General features: G+C 40.2%; 1 protein-coding gene across 3 annotated transcripts; it reads left to right on the forward strand.

The window, feature by feature from the left end:
- The first annotated feature begins 818 nt into the window (after positions 1 to 818).
- LOC117736133 (ras GTPase-activating protein 1-like) lies at positions 819 to 24,626 on the forward strand. Of its 3 annotated transcripts, none has more exons than XM_034541229.1 (25): positions 819 to 2,060; positions 12,934 to 13,086; positions 15,046 to 15,181; positions 16,313 to 16,383; positions 17,060 to 17,177; positions 17,400 to 17,431; positions 17,835 to 17,887; positions 18,056 to 18,206; positions 18,373 to 18,451; positions 18,831 to 18,954; positions 19,087 to 19,243; positions 19,398 to 19,485; positions 19,863 to 19,943; positions 20,680 to 20,837; positions 21,005 to 21,081; positions 21,197 to 21,369; positions 21,471 to 21,630; positions 21,884 to 22,026; positions 22,409 to 22,524; positions 22,659 to 22,745; positions 22,896 to 22,963; positions 23,061 to 23,149; positions 23,289 to 23,357; positions 23,445 to 23,579; positions 23,674 to 24,626. In XM_034541229.1, exons 1-25 carry the CDS (start codon positions 1,516 to 1,518, stop codon positions 23,755 to 23,757), a joined length of 3,147 nt encoding a protein of 1,048 aa, XP_034397120.1. In that variant the 5' UTR covers positions 819 to 1,515; the 3' UTR covers positions 23,758 to 24,626. The 3 variants fall into 3 exon arrangements, 2 of the variants coding, with proteins under 2 accessions (XP_034397120.1, XP_034397119.1); XR_004609952.1 differs by having other exon boundaries at positions 820 to 2,060; positions 23,289 to 23,364; XM_034541228.1 differs by lacking the exons at positions 22,896 to 22,963; positions 23,061 to 23,149; positions 23,289 to 23,357; positions 23,445 to 23,579; positions 23,674 to 24,626 and having other exon boundaries at positions 820 to 2,060; positions 22,409 to 22,536.
- The last annotated feature ends 64 nt before the right edge of the window (positions 24,627 to 24,690 follow it).

Genomic DNA, 24,690 nt, shown 5'->3' on the forward strand with positions numbered 1-24,690 from the left:
CTCTGCCAGGCCTGCGTTGCAGCCTTCTCCGCTCCTTCCTTCAGTCTGGTCTTCAGTTGTATTGTGGACATTATCTGACTTGGCCAATCAGGCATTAGGATATACAAAATGTTGGCTGCCTTGCCTGCGTGTTTAGGACCATTGTCTTGCTACACTGTCCTAAAACTAGTCAATGCCGACACATATACGGCCCCCACAATATGAACACCCAAAACAAATGAAAAGCTATCACTGTCTTAATACTTTCTGACTGCATTGAAAGAAACCGCTCTGTAGGCCAAATGAGTTGAATTAAAATAGAGTACTCAGTCTAGCGAAACAGAACAAGATAGACTTTGTGTCACAAAGCCAGAGCTATATTCAGACTGTCTTCAGCCACATATCAAAGTGCTAATTAAAAACTCTCACAAGACCATTATGCATATTTCATTTGAGAGGACTGAATGGTGTCAGTCCAGCCAGGCAAGCTTAATGTCCATCACCCAAAATAAATAATTATTGGTAGGACTGCAACTAACAATCATTTCATTATAGATTGATCGTTTGGTCTATGAAATCTGAAAAATGTCCATCATAGTTTCTTAAAGTCCACGGTGGTGTATTTTGATATTTTGTGTGTCCAAAACCCAAAGATACTATGTATGATATTGATTTATAAGATACTTACAGATAATCAGTTTTTGTATCTACTCTCTGACCCACTAAAACATGATAATGAAGCTGTGCTTTAAGCAATGGGAACGCGGTCTAACTTGTCAGAGCACTGATTGAAGACATCATGGATTGAACCGGTGCGGCTCTGTGTTCACTTGGCTGTGTCTGCTCGGTGAGTGAAGAGGAGAACGAGAGGGAGGGGGAGAGAGCAGCGCAGCAGCAGCGGGCAAGCCACCAGCCCCGAAACAACGAAATAAAGGCGAACTTAGCTTGCAAACGGAAGAATAATGCACTTTTACGACATGGGGGTTCGCACAGACCAACCGGGATTTCGGCGATAAGGCGGGGTCGCGTGTGGACTCTCTCCGAGGCGGCTGGAAACTCAAGAGGAAAGAAAACAACAACACTGGAAAAAGACGACAATAAAACAACACTCCCCGACAAGTGGTCTGCCTTGAGCCGAGTGTGAAGTCCGGACTAAACAACGGGAAACATTGGCGAATCGATATTCTGTTTGACATTGCGCGTGCTAATTTGCAGATAGTGTTTCTGAGTGAACTTTAAACTCAGGAAACAATGAAGACATAGCGAGCACGAAACTCATCAAGTGTCTCGAGGCTGCCAGCCGTCCCGCTAGCGTTAGCTCGCCTCTCTCGTAGCGAGCGAATGCGAGCTGAAGCTAACGCCCGCTAGTGCTAAGCTAAGTTAGCTCGTCGGCTAACGGCAGCTGGCTAGCTAAACGCGTTTCGAGAAACTTTTGGTGTTGTTTCCCCAGAGCCCAAACACTGAAGGAGGTTAGGAAGAACAGAGGGGAAGGGCAGGTTCCCTTCTGGACTTTCCCCCTCTACACATTGTCCTAATATGATGGCTACGGAGGTCAGCAGTGAGGATACGGGCTTGGTCACGACAGGGACAGGGGTGGCAGACGGAGGAGGCCCGGAGACGGCCCCTTTCCCCTACTATCCCAAGCCGAGCAGAGTGCGAGTCACTGATTTGGGACAAGGACCAGCACCAACCCTTCGCCAAAACTCAAACCCCTTGTCGGACTCACCTCCCGACATGAGTGTGACCTACCCCATGTCTGCCGGGGATGTGACCGGACCAGCGCTTTCCGCAACAGGGAGTGGCGGAGCAGGAGGTGGACATTCAGTTTTACAAGGAACAAGTTCAGGGACCGTGGGCGGCATTAGCTTCTCTCCCACTTCGGAGGGTCCAGCTAGTCGGATTTCACCCACGTCAACAGCCCCGGATGGACCCACTGACTTCCCCCCACTGCCCCCACCACCTCCTCCCCCTCCAGGTGGTGGGGTGCCCGGTGTCACTATGGATGAAAGCGACATGCAGGATGGACCGGAATACGAGGAAGAAGAGGTGGTGTTCCCCCTTTCTGCACCTCCTACGAACCAGTAAGTACACTACCAGTAAACATCAGGTATTGTTCAGTTATACCTACAAATCAACGTTATCGAGCAATCTGTACTTCTTGTTGTCTTCACTTCCATCCTGCTTTCATACACGGGAGGTCTGACTTTGACTTAGTGTTGACTCCTGCAGGTGTAATAGTGTATTGTGCTACTCGTAGCTAGTAGTTAATGATCTACATCCTACAATCATTACTCCATGTACTGTGAATTGTTTTAACCCATAACCAAACAGGTGTGGCCATGAAATAATTAAAAATTAAAATGAAAAGTAATGCATTAAGAGTAAGCATGCCAATTTTAAGCAGTATTACCATGAAGAAAAAGTTAGAGGAGGCAGCTGAAGTGAACTGGTTTGATGAAGAGGTGCAGGTGACACAGACTTACTTTACTCCGAGTGAGGTGAATGCTTCTAGGTAAGCACCAACATAAAATGTGCCTTTCCTGTTGTATCAAACCTTTTGGGCTCTGATCTGTTAATTATTTGCTAATTGTTTCCCTTAAACTATTGTGATCTATCATGCTACATGGGGAAATAGAGATGGGCTTGGAGAATAATATTTTTTAAATGAGCTTAAAACGGAACATACCGTAACCTTTTTTGATTGCAGCATGGTATATACATAATATACAGTGTATTTTAGAATTGCATATCTAATTATATGAATATTTATAAATGTATCAGGCATGCACAAAGGCACTTGTCAAGTGTGTGGGAGTGTGTTGGAATAACCTAAATACGACCCTCCCATTTGTTTCAGTCTCATTAGAGAACTGCTGAGCTTTGTCATTTCTGAACCTCATACTGTAAGATATGGAAGTGACTGTACCTGGAGTGTGGATTCAGCTCTTCTATTAGGAGCCACCCTTTATCTTCCTGTCAGAATACAGAGGAAGGAGAGTATTTCACCAGTCTTCATACACAACACAAGTTTGTGCTCTATATTGGGGTTGTGGTTTTGGTGAATTGCTTGTAGTGGTGAAGAATGCACCGGAAAGCTGCACGGCATTTTTTTAGTTTCTAATTATTAGTCTGCAATTTCCCAATGTTGTGTGAAGTGTATGATGGTGTTCATCCAAATAAGGCCTTGAAGAATGTTGATCTGTAAAAGGATAGAGACAAAAATATCATATTACGATGTACTACGGTATTCTTTCTTTCTGGCTTACTTTTTACTGGTTTACTTTTATCAGAATTGGATGTGACACACACCTGGTTAAAACACATTTAGGTTAATTGCTGCATGTATATGTACAGTTAATGTGTGTGCTCATCATGAGAACACCTGCCATTAGCAATATGAGCAAGGCCAGACAGGCTCTCCTAAGAGAAAGGCATAGATCCTTCATTCATCCTTTTGTCTGGCAGTGGAGGCTTTTCAAGAACAGAGGAGTTATAAGGTGCTGATGTCGCCCTGTGATAATGACCCATTTAAGGTGAGGGTCTGTCCCTTCAGGATTTGTCACTGCGATAGACGGGGCTGATATGTGGACCCTTTGCAAGATTACTGTCTCATCCAGTCATGTTGTTTTACAGATGATGCCAAATCTAATATACAGGGAATCGGGCAAATGCGTCATGGACATAGCTTTGACCAGGCAATATAGTGAATCTCATGGCCAAATATATGGCATAAAATAAACTTATCTTGAGTCGCATTATTAATGTGAACATCCAAGCTATGTGTAATACAATAAATAAAACATGTTTTTGTTGTTCTGAACTTTTTCTCTCATTGTGCCAGTGGCAAATATACCATTAGCAGCAATGGGTGTTACATTTACAGCTGACTACCCTGAATGATTCTGAATTTCAACCTGTCCTTACAGCTGTGTAGCTAGTAGCTGTGTAATGGCTTCAAGACTGATCTTGTATTCCTTTGAGTTATTTTAGCAGCTTGCAAAGTACATGTTGGAAGAGTGATGGTGGAAAACTTCCACACTGTTGGAAGTGGTCCTACTGTGTGTTGCACTTTTACGGTGACGGCTAAACTTGGCACATTTGCGGAGTGCGTTGGAGTGAAAATGGTTGAGAGCAAGAGAAAGACAAACGGCAGTGACAATCATTCACACCTCCTGTGCAACAATCATTCATTCATAAACAATGGCTGCAGCAATGCGATACACATTTCACACAGGATAGTTTAATAAAGAGGCAAGAGTGAATATGTCAGGTGGCCCTAACTGAGTGTGTTCCTGCTGCCATTAGAAACCGAAGGCCCAGGGCATGAGCTTAAACAAACAGAACGTTGGGAAATGAGTTGTTGATTTTGAGTTTACACAAAGATTAGTGAGGATTTTAAATTATAATGGGTTGCCCGAAGAGGTGGTGGTAGGGTGAAGGAGAAAAAACGAGAAACGATTGGATATGAAGAACTGTCTGTGTGAACGAGTTAAGCACTTGGCTGTGGAAACATCTAACTGCAGTGTTAATTGAGTAGCCACACTAACTAATTGCCCTTTATTTAGGGAGGTAGAGACAGTGGGACTCTGTAATGGCAAAAGGATCATGTCACGTAGCATAACAAGGATATTCCCTGGTAGAGATTGTTCCCACTAGCCAAAATGTTACAGCATTTCTATAACAAAGCCTGGTCTTATTAATGGAATTGGATCAGTCATTACACAGTTTTGATGACTAATGAGCCCAGCAATTAGTATTAAGCCTGTAATTTCCTGTTATACATTTTTTAAATTACTGCAATACTCCTGGCTAAAAAAGTTACTTACTGCAGCTTATATGGAACTGTGTTTGCATCTTGTTACACAACTGCCCCTCAGTCTTGAACTTCTATAGCAAAGGATGCACATGCTTAGGGTTGTTTTACTTGACCCCATTGATTGAAATAGCAGTCCCACTATAAAGTAGTTGCTGTGGATTGATAATGCCTATGGTTTCCATGCATTTCCAATGTGTTGCGCAACGTCCTGTCATGCCCTTCTAATACCCACAATGCCCTGCATTTTCTCTCCTACATCCTGTTTTCAAGACTTCTGAGCCACTCATTGTGGCCTTAACAGGATCTTCAGAAGCATTTCACTTGTGTTTGACAATGCCCAGGATTTTTTTTGTTGAATGACTCCACATTGCTTGGGTGTGCTGAATTTTGGGAAAGTTGAATTTTTGAAAGTTCAAGAATTTTTTTAAGTTGGGTTCTTAATCTTTGCATATAAAATGTTCCAGTGGCAGGTTAATGTTAAGTACCATGTTACAACCGGTAGGACTTCCTGCACAACAGGTATAATAGAGGTCTTTCTTGTCATTTCATTGTTACTTGTACAAAAGAGAATACACATAACTGAAAGCTATTGTTGCACATTTCGATTTTATTGAGATGCACTGTCTGACTGTCTCGTCGATGTTTGTTTAAGTTTCTCCACATTCAGTTTGACAATAAACGATGGCTTGGGGTTCTTTTACATCGAACCTTGAAAACGAACTCTGGTTGGTGTTCCCGGTGAGTATGGTTTGTTTTGGCTGGTGAGAAAGCTGTCAATCAAACCCAGTGCGAACCAAACCAAGAAAGTCTGTAAAGGTTGTTTTCGATCAGCTTCCAAGCAGATTCTGGTGTAGTTTTTATTGTGTGAAAGCAAATGGACGAAGCACAGGCCTGCATGATGGCAGTTGTGTGATTTTTAGCGTGATTTGCAAAAGCGCAACCACTATTAAATCCACCTACTGATGTGAAATCTGTTGAGGAAGCTGCATTTAAGGCATGTATATGACCACATCAGTGTGGGTATATCTCGGTTTTATTGGTCTGTTAAACAGCCATGCTTTGTGCCTTACTTTTTTTACTCTTTTTTTTTTTTTTTTCTTAAGGACACACACTTTAAAATGATACGGAAATAATAAATTGTATTTTTATTGATTAAAACACATATTGTCATTAGTAGTTTAAATGATGTATAAGCTGCTTAGAGCTAGTGTAAACAGTTCATTAATCTCTAATATTTGTTTATGTTGTTGTGAAAACATCTTAAACTGTACAAACAAATGTCCTGATTGGCCTATTTGACCGAATATTGGCTAATAACAATTGTCAGTAAAACTTTATTTCACACTGTGATGGTGTGTAATTAATCCAACGTCCACATGAGTACCAAACCGCGAAGGGGGAGCCGTGCGAATCACGGATAAACGATGGGATGAATATGCATTGATATACATATTAGACGTATTACCAGAATTCGATTTCCCCATGAGGGTCCCAATGATGCAGGATGATAATCACCAAAACTGTCCAATCAACGCATTATCTATCAATCTGTAAAACTTTATTTACTCCTTTGTTTGTTTATAGACCAGAACTAAAATGCAACACTATCTTTTTTTTTTTTTTTTTTTGGGGTCTGGAATAAATGAACCAAACTACAGGTGTGAAAGCATATTCAAATTCTGCAGGACGAATGTGTTCTTAATGGGAGGCTCCCACTTTTAGAAATAAAAAGCACAGAGAATATTGTATGGGTTGATGACGGTGAAGCCACTGACAGCAGGGAAGCCGAGATATCGGCTTTGGGACGGTGTGTCTGGCTGTTTGTTAGCATTCAAGCTGCGTCAGTCTTATGTGCAAAGTAAAAGAAAAACAATTCAAAGCTGCTGTCATGTCTCCGCAGCTCGCCACCATTTTCCATGGTCGAAACTTGAGCCCGCAAATGAGTAAATATTTAAAGGATCACAATTTATATAATGCTGGTTGGTTGGTACATAAACCCATACTGTGTTTACATTGAAAGCTCTGGCGTTCATTTACTGAAAGAATGCTTGGTGTGGCGGTGAAACCATTTTGGAAGTTTGAGGGGGTGAGCGTGCGTTTAATCTTTGAGCATTGTTGACGCCAGGTGTATATAAATTACACTCTAAGGCCAGTGAAGGTCAGAAGGTTGTGATTTGTTTCCACTGGTGCAAACCTGTGTGTTTGAGTATCACAGGCAGTACATGAATGTGTAAGATGCCACTCCCTACCCTTGCTGTCCCACTGCTCCAAAAACCAATCGGCAGCATGCTCATGATGCGTGCCTTTATGAGAAAGAGGGGAGGGTAAGAGAAAGAGAATGTCAGAGCAGGATGAAGTTGGAGCAAAGACAACAGGACTAGTTTGCCTTCTGAAAGATCAATTTCATCAGAGGCAGAATCTAAAGGACAACCGAACTGGAGATGGTCTTCCAATTATCCTCAAATTAGTTATCACGACTCATGGCATCTCTGTGTCCTCCTGTTCATCTTCCCTCCAAGGATGTTGCTTACTGAGACTAGTGACGGGAGATGACTGTATCAGGGTCACATCATCATGGCTTTTACGGATTTAGAGCTACCTTTGCTCTGCTTTCCACGTTGGAGCTTACAGTTTTTGCCTGGCCAGAGGAGTGGGTGCACCTTGTGAGACCACAGGACACGGGAGGGAGATGCAGCAGAGGGCAAACTCGGCGTAAGTGGGGCATCGAATCACCCCGCAACTCCAACCTTGCCGCCATAACAACAATCGGCAGGCAGAAAGAAACTGTTTTTTATTTTTTATTTTAGGATTCCAATTTTTGTAATTTTATGATACTATTATTTATAAAGGGAAATCTGAGGGGTTGTGTAGTTTTATTAATTTAATATGATCTGACATTTCAGTTGTAATATCACAGGAAATCTATGATTTCTTTGTGTCCCTAATGTTTTGCTTGGAAAAGTGTTAACTGCATAGTCAAACACTGATAATGGCATAATGTGCCATATTTGTTTAATATAGTTCATAGATCTGACATTGGAGTCAGGAAAGTTCATATTACACGTGTAACTACATGGTAATGTTGAGCCTAATTGAATATAGTTTCTCTGTTTAAAAATGTTAGTGCCGTTTACATGGTATAACAATTTTGTGGAGAAAACATGTACTTGATACCCCCTTTTTTTAAAGCCTGCAGCTCCACTGAGCTGCATTGCTTATGTACTGTAATGCAATGTTTCATTAATTTTGATACTGATGAAGGCTGACAGTACGTCTGTGGAGATGTTTGAGTACAGCTGCATCTATTGAGACAGAAGACGATGAAGAGCGGAAGTGAAAGAGTTCATAAAAGAGCTTAATGAGAGACAGAGAGACAAGGTCCAACTCACTCAAGTCACAGCAATCTGTCCTGTTAGTCTTATTGCCCCGAGAGACTTGGCTCGGATATTAGATTTGTTTGTATGTGGTAACAGTAAAGCTGAACATAAAGTATATGTGCATAAATAGTAGCTCTTTGTTCACCTGAAATCTTAACGTTGGTTTTCAGAGTAATTAAAATACAATAAAAACACAAGGCTTATTAAATAATTAAGTAATACCCAACATACTCTGAGTATCATTACTATGTTTAAAGTTGTCATGCTTAAATGATTTGGTCAGCAGGGTTTGAGCATGAAACTTTCAGAGGACTTGGTGTCCTTTTCCAACTGTAGCTTGTCATTGCTTAAACGTCTGTACTATTTTTAGCAATGATTTCCCCCTGGGATGACACACTTGGCCCCAGAGAATTGATTTATTTTTATTATATTTCTATTCATGTTATTGTCAGTAATTGTCTTATTCATAGGTCATTGCGTAATTTCTCCCTAGGGTAGTATACATCATTCTTCAACAGGTAGTTTTACAGTATTGTCTGTAACAGCTGGCAATGTATCAATATATGCTCTCAAATATTTTACTTCTGCAGTTACAGCACAAATTAGACAAGTTGTGTTCTATTCTGTTTCTAAGATGAAACAAACCTGATTACAGAATTGTAGAATTACAAAAAAAAAAGAATATTTAGTAAAATATTTTACTTTATAAATGTGGAAATAGTGCTTCTCTTTCTGCAAAATATTTAATTTGGTCAGTTTTGTTTCTTTAAGACATTGTAGTTTTGATTCTTTACTTGAATATCTCTCATCAGAGCTTTTAAAATGAACTCTTAAAATGTTTTAATGCATTCAGCCTTAAAATGTAGCCAGAAGGATTGTATACATAATAAATAATGCTGCAATGCTTGTTTGAGCCTAAGCTCTATATGTTGGTGTCTTGTCCTAGCTCACTAGGCTTGGACATGTTCAATTTCAGCAGCGCAAAGTAATATTGTTCTTGACAGCATGACACATTTAGCTGAACAATGCATTTAAGTTAACATACAAACTAATTTGCTCACAGGAACAGCGGAAAGCATTGCCTATGGAGCTTGTCTCCTAATGAAGTGACTAAATGGGTGTCTTGTGTTCAGGATGTGAGCGTTGGAGTGAAGGATGAGGTTGTCGGTGACTCCTGGCTCAGTGGTGAGCAGGGTCGTCCTTCAATCAGAGGATCGGCGGTTCGATCCCCGCCTCCACTAGCCCATGTCAATTTGTCCTTGGGCAAGTCCACTTAACCCCTAAATTGCTCCTGTAGCTGTGTCTATTGTGTAAATGTTAGTTACAGTGGAACCGTAGCTCCTCCCATCAGGGTATGAATGGGTGAATTATGTCATGTAGTGTTGACGCACTTTCAGTGGTCGAAAGACTAACTGGTTGCAGAGAGATGAATGGCGTATCATCCGGAGTTGAGCGTCCACAGGGGAGAGAACCAGGACGCCACTGTGTTGTTCATGTACTGACATGACGGGGCATTCCTCAAGCTGATAGCACTGTATCCTATCACCACTGTCATGGCTTATGCTCATAATAGCCTGTCGTAACACCCTTCCTGCCTACTTTGCACATCCCATCATGGAAGGTGTCATTTAATAATTTAGTATTATAGCTCATATATAAAACTGCAGTAAACTTGAAGTAAGTAGCTTTTCAAATGTGTATAGGTGGGATGTAAAGTGCAAAGAAAAATGAAAGGTTCAGGTCTGAAGGTTCAGACACTACGATATTAGAGGTGTCTGTGTTAGATGTGTGATAAATGTAAATAATGCAGATAACCTCAATGCAATGTACAACAAATCCACATGTCTGAGGTTGCTTTCGCAGTGTAAAGCTCATAACATATATTTTGTGAAACAAACAAAAATACAACAAGGCAAGCCTCGTCCAGCATGTAAACCAGTGGAAAGTTAGTTTGTGCTGAATACGGATAATCAAGACTGGAATAAAACACACCTGGGAAGATTATGCTGTTTATGCACCTGCTTGATTCAACAACTCAATAAATGACAAACGGGTCCCTGTATATTTGAGGCCTCTAGTACAAGCGTGATTCAGTCATTTAAAAGGATGCTAACAAGCTGTTAATTGTTACATGACTGCCCAAAGCAGTAGCTATAACAGTAAAGTATAGCAGGCAACAGTGTAGCAAGTCCCCATCTCTCAACTGTAGTCGCTACTTAATAAACCTCTCAGTCATATATCAAAGGCAACATTTAGGGAAGAACAGTATTGAAAACCTTAGGTCTCTATTGGACATTTATGAACTAAGCATTTAGAGATGAGAAAGTAAAACGGCATGTGAGAAAACAGTTATGATGCATTTCTAGGAGCTCATTTTAAATCAGTGATTTAAATGTGGTGTGTTAATCATTAGGTTAGAAACTTTTTACATATTCAGCCTATTTTATATGAAGTATGTTAATTTTAGGTACATTTATGTATTTATTGTCATCAGGTTTGACCTTTTTTTAGTTTGATGATATTGAGTTATATTATTGTATATAATATCACTTCTTGTGTGACAAAATAATATTTCGGTAGTGACCCATGGGTTTAGGCTTGCTTGATGACTTTAGGCGGGTTAACGGTGCTCTACATGGTTGTATTGTATGATTTGTTGATTTGGTAACCCCTTTTTATTAATCTTTATAACTTGTAGCTTTTTTTGCGGTTGAGTGTAAGCCATGTAATCTGTTGGGTTCCTTCCAGTCTTGAACTTTAAAACTTCCTGTATTTAAATGAAAACACAGATGTTACACTTGAAGTGAATTGGTTAGACTTTGGGTCGTGGATAGCTTTTTTGTTTCATAGCAAATGACTCCCTTTTTTTATTTTCACCTGCAACATGGGGGGTGGGTATTTACGAAGGACTCTGCTGTGGCTCTCAAATATACCACACACAAATCAATCAGAAGTAGGTTTTGGAGATGCTAAACAGAAAGGAGAGGCTGGTTATACCCCAGCATCTTCCGGTCATCATGATCCATGCAGTCTTGTGCATTACCATCCTCCTGGTTGCAGCCATGACACTAGCTGCTCCCTCTGTGCTGAGAATGGCTTCAAGCAATGTAACTGGAGCTCACATTGTTTTTCATGTTCAATTGTGGCTGGTTTTTTTTTTAGATTCTTTTCTTTTGTAGAAGTTGTGGTTTGATTAATTTGATTTGAATACTTTCTTGGCCTGGTTCAGGATTTGTGGCAGTTGGCGTTAGTATCCCAAATATCTTTTATTTGCTTGTAAATGGCTATACAGGGTAGAATGGGTCATATAAAGTATATGTTTTAATGGGGGCATGAACTACTAAATATAATTATGCTGTAATCATTAGAACCTAGCTTGTTTGGTTTGCAGTCATCTTCCTTTTCAATTTCACTGTTCAATTCTCTGTCAGTGTTTCCATCTTTCCTAGTCCTTTAAGGGCTGCTTGGGCCGACCCTCAGACTGCTCTTAATCGCCCTCTTCAATACTCTTTATCACCCAAATCCCTCTAAAGCCCCTTCACAGACACTTAACTCTCCCCTGCTCTTCAGCAAACCTTCTCCAGCTTACTCCATGATAGCAGACCAGGTTCTCTTTACAAGAAGTGACCTTTACTCACCGAAACCAGATGGGAGTCTTTTAGGTCTCCTGTGAAAAAGCTACTGCAACACCAAATTCATCGTCTCACCACTGGATGTTTTTTTTCCAGTTCGAGAGGCACCGGTGGCCTATATCTGGAAATGCGTGTACATCTTTTTCCCCTTCTGGCAAGGCCCTGTCAACTTCAGCCTCACCTGCTAACATTTTAACCACTGTTGAGCCTGAGGCTTTTGTTTAATTCATAAAGGAGCAACATGGTGTGTTGGAAGTAAAAGCTTTTTGATTTCCATTTATTGAAGAATACATGACCTGTTTATTCTGTCTGGCTTTCACTCTCATGAAAGTAGGCCGTCAAATTTATCAGAGCTTCCTATCCTATCCAATATTGATTTCATTCTCTTTCAGCATTTTTGCGATTCATTCGTCCTTTTACTTGTTTACTTATTTCCCTCACCAAGTTTCTAGAACTGTTCGGAAAAATAAAAATAAGCTCTACGCTCTCAAGGTTCAAGTGGAAATGTTATGGTATGTATGTCTCGATGTCTAAGACATCAGATAACCTGATGAAAGTGCTGATTCTAGATTTGCAATTCTGAAATATTTTAATTTGTTATTGCATTAATACATTTTGTATTTCTAGTTATTTCTTAAAACTGGAGTGTGAAGAACTCAACATGTATGTTTTTATATCATTAGAAAGATGTGATACGTGTCCTCGGTGTTCTTTTCTTGAAAGCATTGGGCTACATTTTTCTGATTTATTTACATGCCTTACTTGGATTCTGTTGACCATTCAAAACAATAAATCTCGTCTTTCTCTTATTTTTAACTCCAGGAGGTTGTTTGTTGTATTAGTTTAAAGGGTTTATTTTATTTTTATTCTGATTTAATTTGAAAGTGTATTGGAATAAATATTGTTATAGCATGACATGGATTTCTTTATTGTGTTAACAATTTCCGTCATATTGCTCAGCTCTACATGCATGTGATTAATCACCAAAAAAAGGATTCACGGTGTACTTTACAGAAATATGTACTTCCTTGATACACATATTTACATCTCGATATAGTTTGAACTAACGCATCATCTCCCACCCCTTGTAATCATTCTAAAAATGATTTCCTTCATCTTTCTATCGCAGGTGGTACCACGGTAAGCTAGACCGAAACATTGCTGAGGAGCGGCTGCGCCAGGCCCGGAACCCTGGCAGCTACCTCATCAGGGAGAGTGACCGCCGGCCTGGTTCCTTCGTCCTGTCTTTCCTCAGTGTGACCAATGTGGTCAACCATTTCAGGTATGATGGAGTACATGCAACAAGCGGCAATAACTTTAACCTCAGTGATGGACCCAGTTTCTACGTTTAGTGCCTTCAGAAGAAGTTGGTGGTCCCATTGCAAATCATTTAGCATGTTTGCAGTTGATCTTTTCAGAGCTGTAACTTCATTTGACCCGACTTGGCAGACACACTGCTGACGACAAAGTGTTTGTCCAATGAACTATTTTCTTTCCATTGCTGCTATAATTTACTGGGAAACCAAAAGGATAATGTAAGGATCCACGAGGTGTCATCTTTACCATACCAATTATAGAAGATAGCATACCCTACAACTGAGAGAGCTTTTTGTTTGGAATAGTTAGAATAGTTTGGTCTGACATGAACTGTTGTATCTCTATTCTCTATAGAGCCCTTTTTAGTAGGTGAATTATAACATATTGTGGCATGTCACAATAAGCTGGAAGCATGCTACCCTGAAGTAGAAGATACGGACTGGGGAAGTACAGAAGTTATTTATTACATGCTAACCAAAAGGGCAGAGAGCCATAGACACCGAAGTGAAAGGGTAACCTGGGAGATGAGCTGATACTGAACTGACTGTTTAGGTTAAATGTGGTTTCTGGTGCATGTTATGCCAGTGTAGACCACCTCATCTTATGTGTGTCAGTCATTCAGAGTCAAAGCTTAAGAACAATGTTTTTATTATGAGGACGGCGATGGGCACAAAACAGATGAATTTCCTTTTCTTATTAATGTTATTTTGTTCTGCACAACTATTGTGAAGTACATAAAGAAACGGTAAACAAGCAAAAGCACAAATGCTCTCCAGTACGAGAAGGACTTCCGGCAGAGCTAAGAGTGTAAAAACAGACACCAACAAAACCAAGGAAACGAGTGAGCGATGTGTGCTGCCAAGTTTATTGACCCATAATCTATTAAGCGTTCATTTTAAAGTACAGTTTTGAAAACAATGCTGAACCGCCTGAGTGGATGGATATCGTTACCACAGTTTTAAACGAAAGCATATTAGTGGGGATGTAGCCATTGTCGGTTTAAGTGGAAGCATTTAATGAGAATAACATTTTTGGTTTACACCAAGGTTTCAGCATTCAGTGGTGTGTGTTTTAATACCAACTATAAGTGCTCAAAGACTTAATATGGGCATGTGATGAAAGTCTTTTATTGATGCATATCTGTCTATTCCATTGTGCTGTTTTTGGCTAAACTGTAATTTCATAATTTCACAGTATTTCCTGCTACCACTCTAATGTTCATTTTGCACTTTAGAAAGCAAAAAGGTTTGTGCTTTGAAAAATGGTAGACATTTCTTCCAGAAAATGCACTTCACTAATTAAGTAACAATGACATCATCTATTTCACTCGCGTCGATTTAGTGTGGAGACATGATGTCATTGATGCTGGAAAAAGGAAGCCCTTTTGTCAGGGAATTATGAACATAAGGTTAATTGCGTTACACCTACACTTCAAATGGTTGACATCCTTGGATTGTGCACACAGCAAAAGAGTAATCACACAAGTGCATTTGTTAAAAAACATCAATCAAAGATCCACTCAATTGATGAACAGAGATTTATGATTATTGGCTCTGAAATAGGATATGGTTTGGAGCCAATAATTGTATCATACCATTGTACTGATTTTCAGTCCCAAATTACAAACATCCTACTTATGATAGTTGGATTCAACTGGTAAGCCTCTTTCTCCCATTGAAATCCTTTTTAGATACATATTGACACTTTTCTGGCATTTAAAGATTGTGGTACAGCTGCTTAGTTTGATGTTATATCTTAGTTTATATGTGTTACATTTCATCTGTGGTATAGGAGTCCTGATGGATATTTCACTGTCGAATGAATCAAAGCAGAACATTTTGTATTTCCTTTTCTGCACAGAGATTAGCCTGTGTTTACAAACAACTGTGCTTCAGTTTATCATTGTTGTCTTTTCTCTCAACAGGATAATTGCCATGTGTGGGGACTATTACATCGGTGGGCGGCGGTTCTCTTCTCTATCAGACCTGATTGGTTACTACAGCTATGTGTCTTGCCTGCTAAAAGGAGAGAAACTGCTATCCCCAGTGGCGCCCCCTGAGGTAAGACTGACTCCATGGCTTGAAGTATACAGTATATTCTAATACAACATGTTGATGGTCAATCCCTGTAGCAATTTTACATGACATTACTTGATATTAGTTTTCCTCTCTTGTAGTTGTTTTTCAAAATGAATATTGCAAAATACACTGTCTAAATAATATGAGGTACACCCAGTTGGTTAATTGTATATGTTAATTGTATATGTGGGGGTTTCAGCATTGCTTTAGAAATGATTTTCGTCCATACATGCATGTCTGAAGACAAATATCACATGACTATTTACGTACAATGGGCATGCTGCTGCCGGTGTAAGCAGGAAGAAGATCGGTTGCTTGGTTACAGAAAAGTATTATAGTATTCTTTTTATAATTAAAGGTTGGGCTCGATACTTAAGATCTTCCGATATAATTTCCTCTATATACTAAAAAAAAACAAATTTTGCAAGAAATTATAAGTTAGTTAGTTACAGAATTGCAGGTCTTGCCCTCTCGCTCTGACACGCACATCACATTTACTTAAAAAATTAACACTTCCAAATCAAAGTTTTACTAGATTATGGGTAATTAAATTTGGTCCACAAGCTTGTTGTTTTCAGCAAAGAGTTAATTAGTCTCCTATGCTGTTTGAAATTGAATAGGAACAAACTTTCTACAGAGAAAAACGAAATATAAAACTTTTAAAATATGCCAAATGTATGCAAAAATGGTGACAATCCCTAAGGTATGCGAAAATACTACGGTATGCGAAAATAAGCTTAATCTCATGAAATTTGGTCCGGTAAAAGTACTTTGATGTTTGAGTGTTGTAAGATGAGTGGAAGATATTTATGTCTTTGTGGTAACTTAAAGTCAGCCTTGATTCCTTTAACCAGCCACTTGCTCAATTTACAAGGGAGTATTTATTTCACGTCTTCCTTTTCCCTTTTTTCTTTTGGTTTTAGGCAGTATTCTGAACTGTTTAAGGCAAAGCTAATGCTAATTACCGTTTTAGGTGGAGTGTGATATCTCCCAGAGGGGATTGTAGTAGAATACTTGATTTTGTGGAGTAATTGGGAGATTTAACATGGAAGTGTTTTTTGAAGGTCGTGGCTAAGAATGAGAGTTTTATTCTATGTGTGCATGTTTCCACAGCCTGTAGAAGACAGGAGGAGAGTCAGGGCCATACTTCCATACACCAAAGTGCCAGATACTGATGAGATCAGGTAAGGTTCTGTGTGTAACTATTCACAAAAACACTTCCCTTGTGTTATATTTGCAGTCTAACATGTTAACATCAGTCACTTAAAATAACTCTCATAAATATGAGCTACAATCGTTGATGATTCCCTGAGCTTACAAGAAAAAGTATTTGATTTTATTGCTCCCAAAAAGCAGCCTAGTATTCCTAGTATAGATTCTTGTTTTTTTTAGGGATGTCATAGGCCTGCTCTTCCCATCACAGCAGCCGGGAAAGCACATTATCTGACTTGTTATTGAAAAACCGTCTTGCCCCTGTCATAAAGCTGCAGTAGGCACACTTACTGATGATCCAAGCGATCCCTGATTTCCTAAATTTGATAAACATCTGTCTGAAGTCAACCTCAGCCATGAGTCTGCTAGAGAGCCTCTGGCTCAAAGGAATACACAGATTGCAATTATCTCAAATGTTATGAGTCAGAGGAGACACCTGCTGGCAGTGCTTTGGTATTACAATGGACACAGGCAGCAGACACTTACTTTATTTCAAATTCTTCAGATTGCAATGCAAAAGTGGCTTTGTCGTATTACAACAACACATCTATCTCAGAGTTTACAGTCATTTTTTGGCTTATTCATACAGTCTGCTTAATGTCACAATGATCACTTTCTCTTTATGCCCATTCTTACTTGTATCTTCAGCTTCCTGAAAGGGGACATGTTTATTGTTCACAATGAACTGGATGATGGCTGGATGTGGGTGACCAATGTTCGCACAGAGGAGCAGGGCCTTATTGTGGAGGATCTGGTGGAGGAGGTGGTAAGTACAGCACAAGATGTTAAGGCTATATCTATTTTTTTAAGAATGTATGAAGACGTATGACTAGAGTATATCATACCAAAATGGCCTAGGCATAGCACCAAAGGTGGTGTTAAAGATGTATGAATATACAGCGCAACAGTCCATAGATCACGACTGCACTTGTTGGTCCATTAGAGTTGATGTCTTGACAGATTTTGGTTTCTAATATATTTTTTTTAGGGACGGGAGGAGGATCCACATGAGGGAAAAGCGTAAGTTTTGTTACACTGAACTCACTTTTATTTGTGATCAATTGGAAGATTTCCAAGCAGGATGTTTTGGTTTACATGCAAACTTTTCTCATTAGATACATTTCTCTGTGATGCTGCACTTATTAGTCAAAAGGATATTATCTAGTTATACCTAGTTTGCTTTGTCTGTAAGAATAACAGCACATTGTGCACACGATGAGTCATGACTGTCTCCTAACCTCCTAACATGTCCTTCAGTCTTTAAGTTTGACTGTCCCCAACAGCAATGTCAGTAATTTCAGATTTCTGTGTGGAGATGGTGTTGTTGCAGCAGGTTCTACCATATGTTTCCATTGTGTTGATTTAGCAAATGTTATTGTCTCCACCTCATTCTCCTGTTGCTCTCATTCAATCTCCTGAACAGCTGGTATCATGGAAAGATCACCAAGCAGGAGGCCTACAACCTGCTGATGACGGGTACCATTCCTTTTTGCATTTCTTTAGGCGAGCGCTATTAATCCCTTGCAGCGTTAATATGCGTTCAGTTTGTTTAGAAATAAGTTATGGACATCAAAGTCCATTTATCAAAGTATATTGCTGAGCATACACTAAAGCCGTTCTCTTTCTCGCCCCCTCATTTCAAAGTTGGCCAGGTGTGCAGTTTTCTAGTCCGACCATCAGACAACACACCTGGGGACTACTCCCTCTTTTTCCGCACAAATGAAAACATCCAAAGGTTTAAGATCTCCCCCACTCCCAACAATCAGTTCATGATGGGGGGGAGGTACTACAACAGGTAAGTTTGACAATGCGTCCGCCTTCAGCTGCTGTTCCAACATAATGCTACCAAGAGAGATTAAATGCTAGTTGTAGTATTTTAGAAGTTGTAGCTAGTTTGTAATGTGCATTTTGACAATAACTGATATGCTGACTCTTGTTTGCTCTCACTCTCTAACTGGCAGTGTCCATGACATCATCGACCATTACAAGAAAGAGCAGATTGTCGAGGGCTACAACCTGAAAGAGCCAGTTTCAGTGCAGGTAGGTACACACATATTTTGGCACGATTGAGCCTGCTTGATGTTACATTTTTGACCTAATGGAATGACATTTGAAATTTGAGGGGTTTTATGATACTTAAATGCTCACATTTCTCATGTTTATTGCCATGCAAAGTATCCAAATAGTGATGGAAGCAAAAGATTACTACCTTTTGAGTGTCACTGAACTGTAAATGTATATTCTGAAGAGAAAATATTGCATCAGACATTTTCCTGTTTGTTTTCCTTAAAATCTAGAACATCTTTCTGGGACAGCAGATATAGCACTTCATATAAGCATTGTTATGTAAGATGCCCCTTTCAATGGAATTGATTTGATGGTTGTGTGATGGCTTGATCTGTGTTTGTATTTATCGTAGCACCAGGAACAAGTTCTTACTGACACAGTGGATGGGAGAGAAATTTATAACACTATCAGACGAAAAACAAAAGACGCTTTCTACAAAAACATCGTCAAGAAAGGCTACATCCAGTTCAACAAAGGTGTGTGGGACATCTGTCTTGTATAGCAGGACTTTCAGTAGCCTCTTATAATATCATCACCGTCTTGTGGTCATGTCATTCAGGATCTACTGTTAAAAATTATTAACTTTTAATGATTTCTGCCACTTTCAGGAAAAGGCAAAAGATGGAAGAACCTTTACTTTATCCTGGAGGGTAACGATGCCCAGCTCATCTACTTTGAGAGTGAGAAGAGAGCCACCAAACCTAAAGGGCTGATTGACCTAAGTGTGTGCTCCGTATATGGTGTGCATGACAGTCTTTTTGGCAGGTAAGATGTTCAAATATTGCTCTTGGTCGAATAAAGTTGTCCAGAAGCACTGTCCCTGAGCTCTCAATGATCAGCTGCCCAGAAACCACAATCAATTAATTTCTTCATATTGTACAAAGTAATTACAAATCTTCTCTTTTTTTTCTTTTTTCAGGCCACACTGTTTCCAGATTGTTGTACAGCACTTTAGTGAGGAACAGTACATATTCTACTTTGCAGGGGAGTCTCCAGAGCAGGCACAGGTAACCAGAGGGTCAGCAGCACCCTATCACTGATCACTGTCTCAAACGGTGTAGGAGCAGTGCACATCTGTTTCACTGCCGAGTCCAACAGACTATACGTTTGTGCCTCGTCTCAAAAAAGACGCTGGTAACTGCTCCTGCTATTTAGAAAAAGAAAATAAATTTTCAGCCTGAACTGGTTCTTCATCAGATACAGAGGACCACTGGATAGTTTGGTACAGTGGTAATCAGGACCTCTGTATGTGACAAATAACCATTCCTTTTGTTTTGAATGAAACGAATAAGAACAATGTGTGTGAAGAGTTTACATTGTTGAAGAGACGGAGCTCATGACAACTGTGATTTATAAAAGTTCTGACAGTGTTCTGTTTTTGCAGGATTGGATGAAATGCCTTCACACTTTTTGCAGTAACTTAAGAAAAACCACTCAGCCGACTTCCAACAAAAGGCTTCGACAGGTACATTTTCCTTCAATCAGTGTGTGTGTTCATGAAGACAAAGTAGTAACAGTAGATGATCAAATCTCACAAGCCAGTAAAAAGGTATTACATTCTAGTAAAAGATCAGCAGCAATGAATAATTGTACATTTTGAAATTCAGAATTAATCCAAAGTGAGCACTACTATCACACGGTCACACAGAAAGACATTAATATACTTGTAAGCTCCAATTGTAATATCTGAATCAGTGGCTTCTTTAATAAAAGCAACACAAGAAAAGACTAAGTTACCTTTTATCCTGGCTTAATTGTACTGCCATTGTAAGAAAAGTCAATCCTGTTACTGCATAATATCACCATTCCCACACTTTGCTCAACCTAAATTATTATTTTGAAGGCTTCATGCCTGGCGAGCCCTTCAATATATTACATTTAATTTGTTTTCTTATGTTCTCTGTGGGACTTCCATTAGAAGTGTATTGTGAACGGGATAGATCAGATTCTCTGTAGAGGTGAGGTGGCGCTTCATCGGGATTGGTAGGTAACGGCTGGAAATCCTGTCGAAGACAGCAAGTGCAGATTAAAAATACAATCAGAACTTTTCCGGTCATTAACTGTTTTCAATTTATTATCTATATTTTAGTAAGGACCATTGTTGAAAATGCTGAGCAATTATGACAAACCATTCATCTATATGTTAAGTTACGCAAATGTGTGTTTCATGTGCTGACATTTTTGTATTTTTCTTCTCTCAGGTGAGCAGCCTGGTGCTGTATGTGGAGGAAGCCCACAAGCTGCCCGGGAAATATTTTGCCAGCCCCTACTGTAACATCTACCTGAACAGCGTCCAGGTGGCTAAAACTCACCCGAGGGAGGGGCAGAACCCCGTCTTCACAGAAGAGTTCATCTTTGAGTGAGTCTGTCATTGCATATTTTCCTTCCTTAAATTCTTCCACTGCTCTTTATCCCTCTGTATTTTATCATCATCACATTTCCAGCAACCCTTCTTGCTAAGACAAAATATAATGTTCTCTACTTATTTCCAGAATAATAAAAAAATTATTTATCTGTTTTTTTTAGTGATCTTTCGAGTGAAATCAACAGATTTGAAATCAGCCTGAGCAACAAAACAAAAAAAAGCAAAGAAAGTGACATCTGTAAGGACTTCACTCTAATCACTATGAGTTTCGGCATTCACCTCACCCCCTTTAATTTAATTTCACAAATGACAGCTCTCTCACCCTTTCACGCCTCAATCTCTCTCCCTCTCAGTGTTCATGCGTTGCCAGCTGAACCGTCTGCAGAAGGGTCAGATGATTGATGAGTGGTTCCCTCTCAGCTCCCACGTGCCTCTGAAGGGCATCGAGCCAGGCTCTTTGCGTGTACGTGCCCGCTACTCCATGGAGAAGATCATGCCCGAAGAGGAGTACAGCGAGTTCAAAGAGGTCTGAACCACTGAGAAGTGGTTTGAGTTTGTCCATTAACTGTCTGCTTCTCTGTTATTCACTTAAATGACATTGATGTCATTGTCATGTGTCCTCTGCAGATGATCTTGCAGAAAGAGTTCCATGTTATCTACGCTCTGGCCCATGTGTGTGGTCAGGACCGCACCTTATTGGCCAGCCTCCTTCTGCGGATCTTCAGACACGAGAAGGCTGAAGCCCCTCTACTCAGGACACTCAATGACAGAGAGATTAACGTGGAAGGTAAGAGCAATAAGAACAACAACAAAAACAGATGGATGGCATTGCTGAAGTAATGGATCTGCATACAATTCACTTCAGGAACATGTTGAATAATATGATAATGTAAATGAGTGCTGAAACCTTCAATGCTTCTCTGTAGCAACACCTCAGTCTGCAGTGTTTTACAGGGTTCAGCGTTATTGTTTGGTTTAGAAATACCCTGTGCACATACTGTACACTTGCATGACTTTCTCTGCTGGTGCTCTACTACCAGATGAAGCCACAACATTATTCAGAGCGACCACACTGGCCAGCACTCTGATGGAGCAGTACATGAAGGCCACGGCCACGCCATTTGTCCACCATGCTCTCAAAGACACCATCCTCAAGATCATGGAGAGCAAACAGTCCTGCGAGGTAAATACCTACAAAGGGTTCCCTTTTTAAAGCACAGCAATAAAAGGTCCTAAGTGGTCTTTCCCTGCCTGTAGATAGAGATCAAAACATACAGTGACTCAGCATCAGCTTGGCTGAGGTCTCGTAGTTGCTGTGAGTCTTAGTTGCAATAACGATGACCTGTTTTCTTAACTTCTCTTGTTACAAATCAGATATATCACTAATGCATTTATCAGTAGCTGATCCACAATGTACAGCTGATGCAACATGTGATGCATGTTACCGTCGAATAAGATTATTATATCATGGTTCACAATCATGCCTTTGGAATTTGAATGTATTCATCGTCAGTTGTTTCTCTTACCTCTTTCCTTTTCTTTCTCTCTCCATCTTTACTTTAAAGCTGAACCCTTCCAAACTGGAAAAGAATGAGGATGTGAACCTGAACCTGGCTCATCTCCTCAACATCCTGTCCGAACTGGTGGAGAAGATCTTCATGGCTGCGGAGATTCTACCACCGTAAGAACACATGTACTGACGCACAGTGTTGTCCTGTGCTGTGGGTAGATCACTCAAACTGGCTTCAAAGAGAAATTCAAAGGTCTAATGAACCCAAATAAACAGTTTATTTTTCTCTTTGATGACCTGTTCAGGACATTGAGGTTCATCTATGGCTGTCTGCAGAAGTCTGTGCAGCAGAAATGGACCACTAACAACACAATGAGGACGAGGGTCGTAAGGTAGACACACAAATAATCAATGTTGGACCCACTTCTTTTGAAAGTAAAAAATCTGTCAACATATTCTTTGTCTGTGTTAACTGTCCATTAGTATTACAACTGTACATGTTATTTGTCCTTACCAACTTACTTCATCCATTCTACTTCCAGTGGCTTTGTCTTTCTAAGACTGATCTGTCCTGCCATCCTCAACCCCAGACTGTTCAACATCATTGCTGGTGAGAATCTGTCAAAAAAAAAGCCTGCAAAAAGCCACCTGTTTGCCATGTGACATGTTTCAATATGTGTGTTTTGTACTACCCTCTCTTCTTGCAGACCCTCCATCTTCCGCAGCAGGCAGGACCCTCACACTGGTGGCTAAGTCTGTCCAAAACCTTGCAAACCTGGTTGAATTCGGTGCTAAGGTGTGGATTATGTACTAGAAACAATAGCATGCCGAATACATATTGTTTTGACAGTGGCTGTGCATCAGAGGAGCAATTTACATTGGAAATTGTTATGTCTGATGTAAGTTCTGAAAATGTTTTCTCTATTCTGAAACAGGAACCCTACATGGAGGGTGTGAATCCTTTTATCAAAAACAACAAACACAGGATGATCATGTTTCGGATAGTTGGGGGTTAGTAACGTTCTTTGCCTTTTGATCAAATCCTCAGGCTGAACTTCACAAGCTTAGAAAAGTGTCCCCTGTGTTTGTAGAACGTCCCTGACCTCCCTGAAGCCACAGAGCACTTTAGGACGGATCTGTCCCGGGACCTGGCTGCGCTGCACGAGGTCTGTGCCTCACACTCGGATGAGCTCCGGACGCTGAGCAACGAGAGGGGAGCACAGCAGGTAAGACTTGACCACATGCACAGTGGTGCAAGCAGAGGACAATTTCTACTGTCCTGTTACAGAAGCATTATCTAATTCCTGTTCCCCTCTGTAGCACGTGTTGAAAAAGCTGCTGGCCATCACAGAGCTCCTCCAACAGAAGCAGACTCAGTATGCCATGTCCAACAGCAACAGGTAGTACTGCACTCCTCGTCTCCTCATCTTCTCATCCTTCCGTCAAGTCTCCTCCACCGGAGTGCAGCGCAGAGGAGACCTAGCATGCTCTACCCTCATCACCATGGCAACCCCTCCATCAATCGTCCCGCCCATCCCCACCCACATGCCATTGTGTCCCGTTCACCACAAGAAAGCTATGCAACAATCAACGCCGTACCTAAAAGCATATTAAAAACAAAGAAACGTGCACCTGTGACTGACAGCTGTATGCACAGGAAACATTTTACCCTCAAACTGTGTTCAGTATACTGACTTGGGATTCATTCCCTTCATCATGAGGGCCAAATATTAAGATTTTAAGAGTTTCTTTGTACCCACTGTGTTCTGATAGCACAGGATGCCAAAGTGTACCCCCCTCCCCCCCTCCTCTCATCCCTGCTCAATATGAGGAAACTGACAAGAAGCTAGTTCTCAGTCCCCTTTTCTTGTAACTGGATTATGAGCGATAAAGCTTTTTATATTGTAATTGACTGATTTTATTTTAAGGTTGTGACAATATCCGCAAAGTGCTGAAACTAGCATTTCTGTCTGTTCTTTTTTCTTTGTTTTCTAGATTGAAACAAAGTTTTTCAGTAAAGTATGGTTATTTTATATTAAGAATAAATTCTCTTGCTGGAATCATGAGTATATAAGTGAGATGAGCTGAATTTTTTTTCTCAGATTGTATCGGCTATTTTGATTATTTGGTCTTTTTTGAAACTTCTCAATGCCAGACAAGACACATAATCAGAGAAACCAAGTAAAATGAAAGTGTTTACAGCAGCAAATTTTTTTGAATAGTACAGATTGTATCAGACTTGCATGCACTTATTAAACAGTTTTTGTAAAGTAGATTATGGAGTCATTCATTGTCCCCTGACAAAGGTGGACAATTGTATGCACACAGTATCATGTG

Source organism: Cyclopterus lumpus, chromosome 9, assembly GCF_009769545.1.
Source record: "Cyclopterus lumpus isolate fCycLum1 chromosome 9, fCycLum1.pri, whole genome shotgun sequence".
Lineage (NCBI taxonomy): Eukaryota > Metazoa > Chordata > Actinopteri > Perciformes > Cyclopteridae > Cyclopterus > Cyclopterus lumpus.

What these genes read in the sequence shown, in the direction of transcription:
- LOC117736133 (XM_034541229.1), top strand. Translation starts at nt 1,516, where the DNA reads ATGATGGCTACGGAGGTCAGCAGTGAGGATACGGGCTTGGTCACGACA. An exon ending in AAGAGCCAGTTTCAGTGCAG is followed by an intron (nt 18,452 to 18,830) that starts GTAGGTACACAC and finishes TATTTATCGTAG; the next exon opens with CACCAGGAACAAGTTCTTAC. An exon ending in CTACATCCAGTTCAACAAAG is followed by an intron (nt 18,955 to 19,086) that starts GTGTGTGGGACA and finishes TGCCACTTTCAG; the next exon opens with GAAAAGGCAAAAGATGGAAG.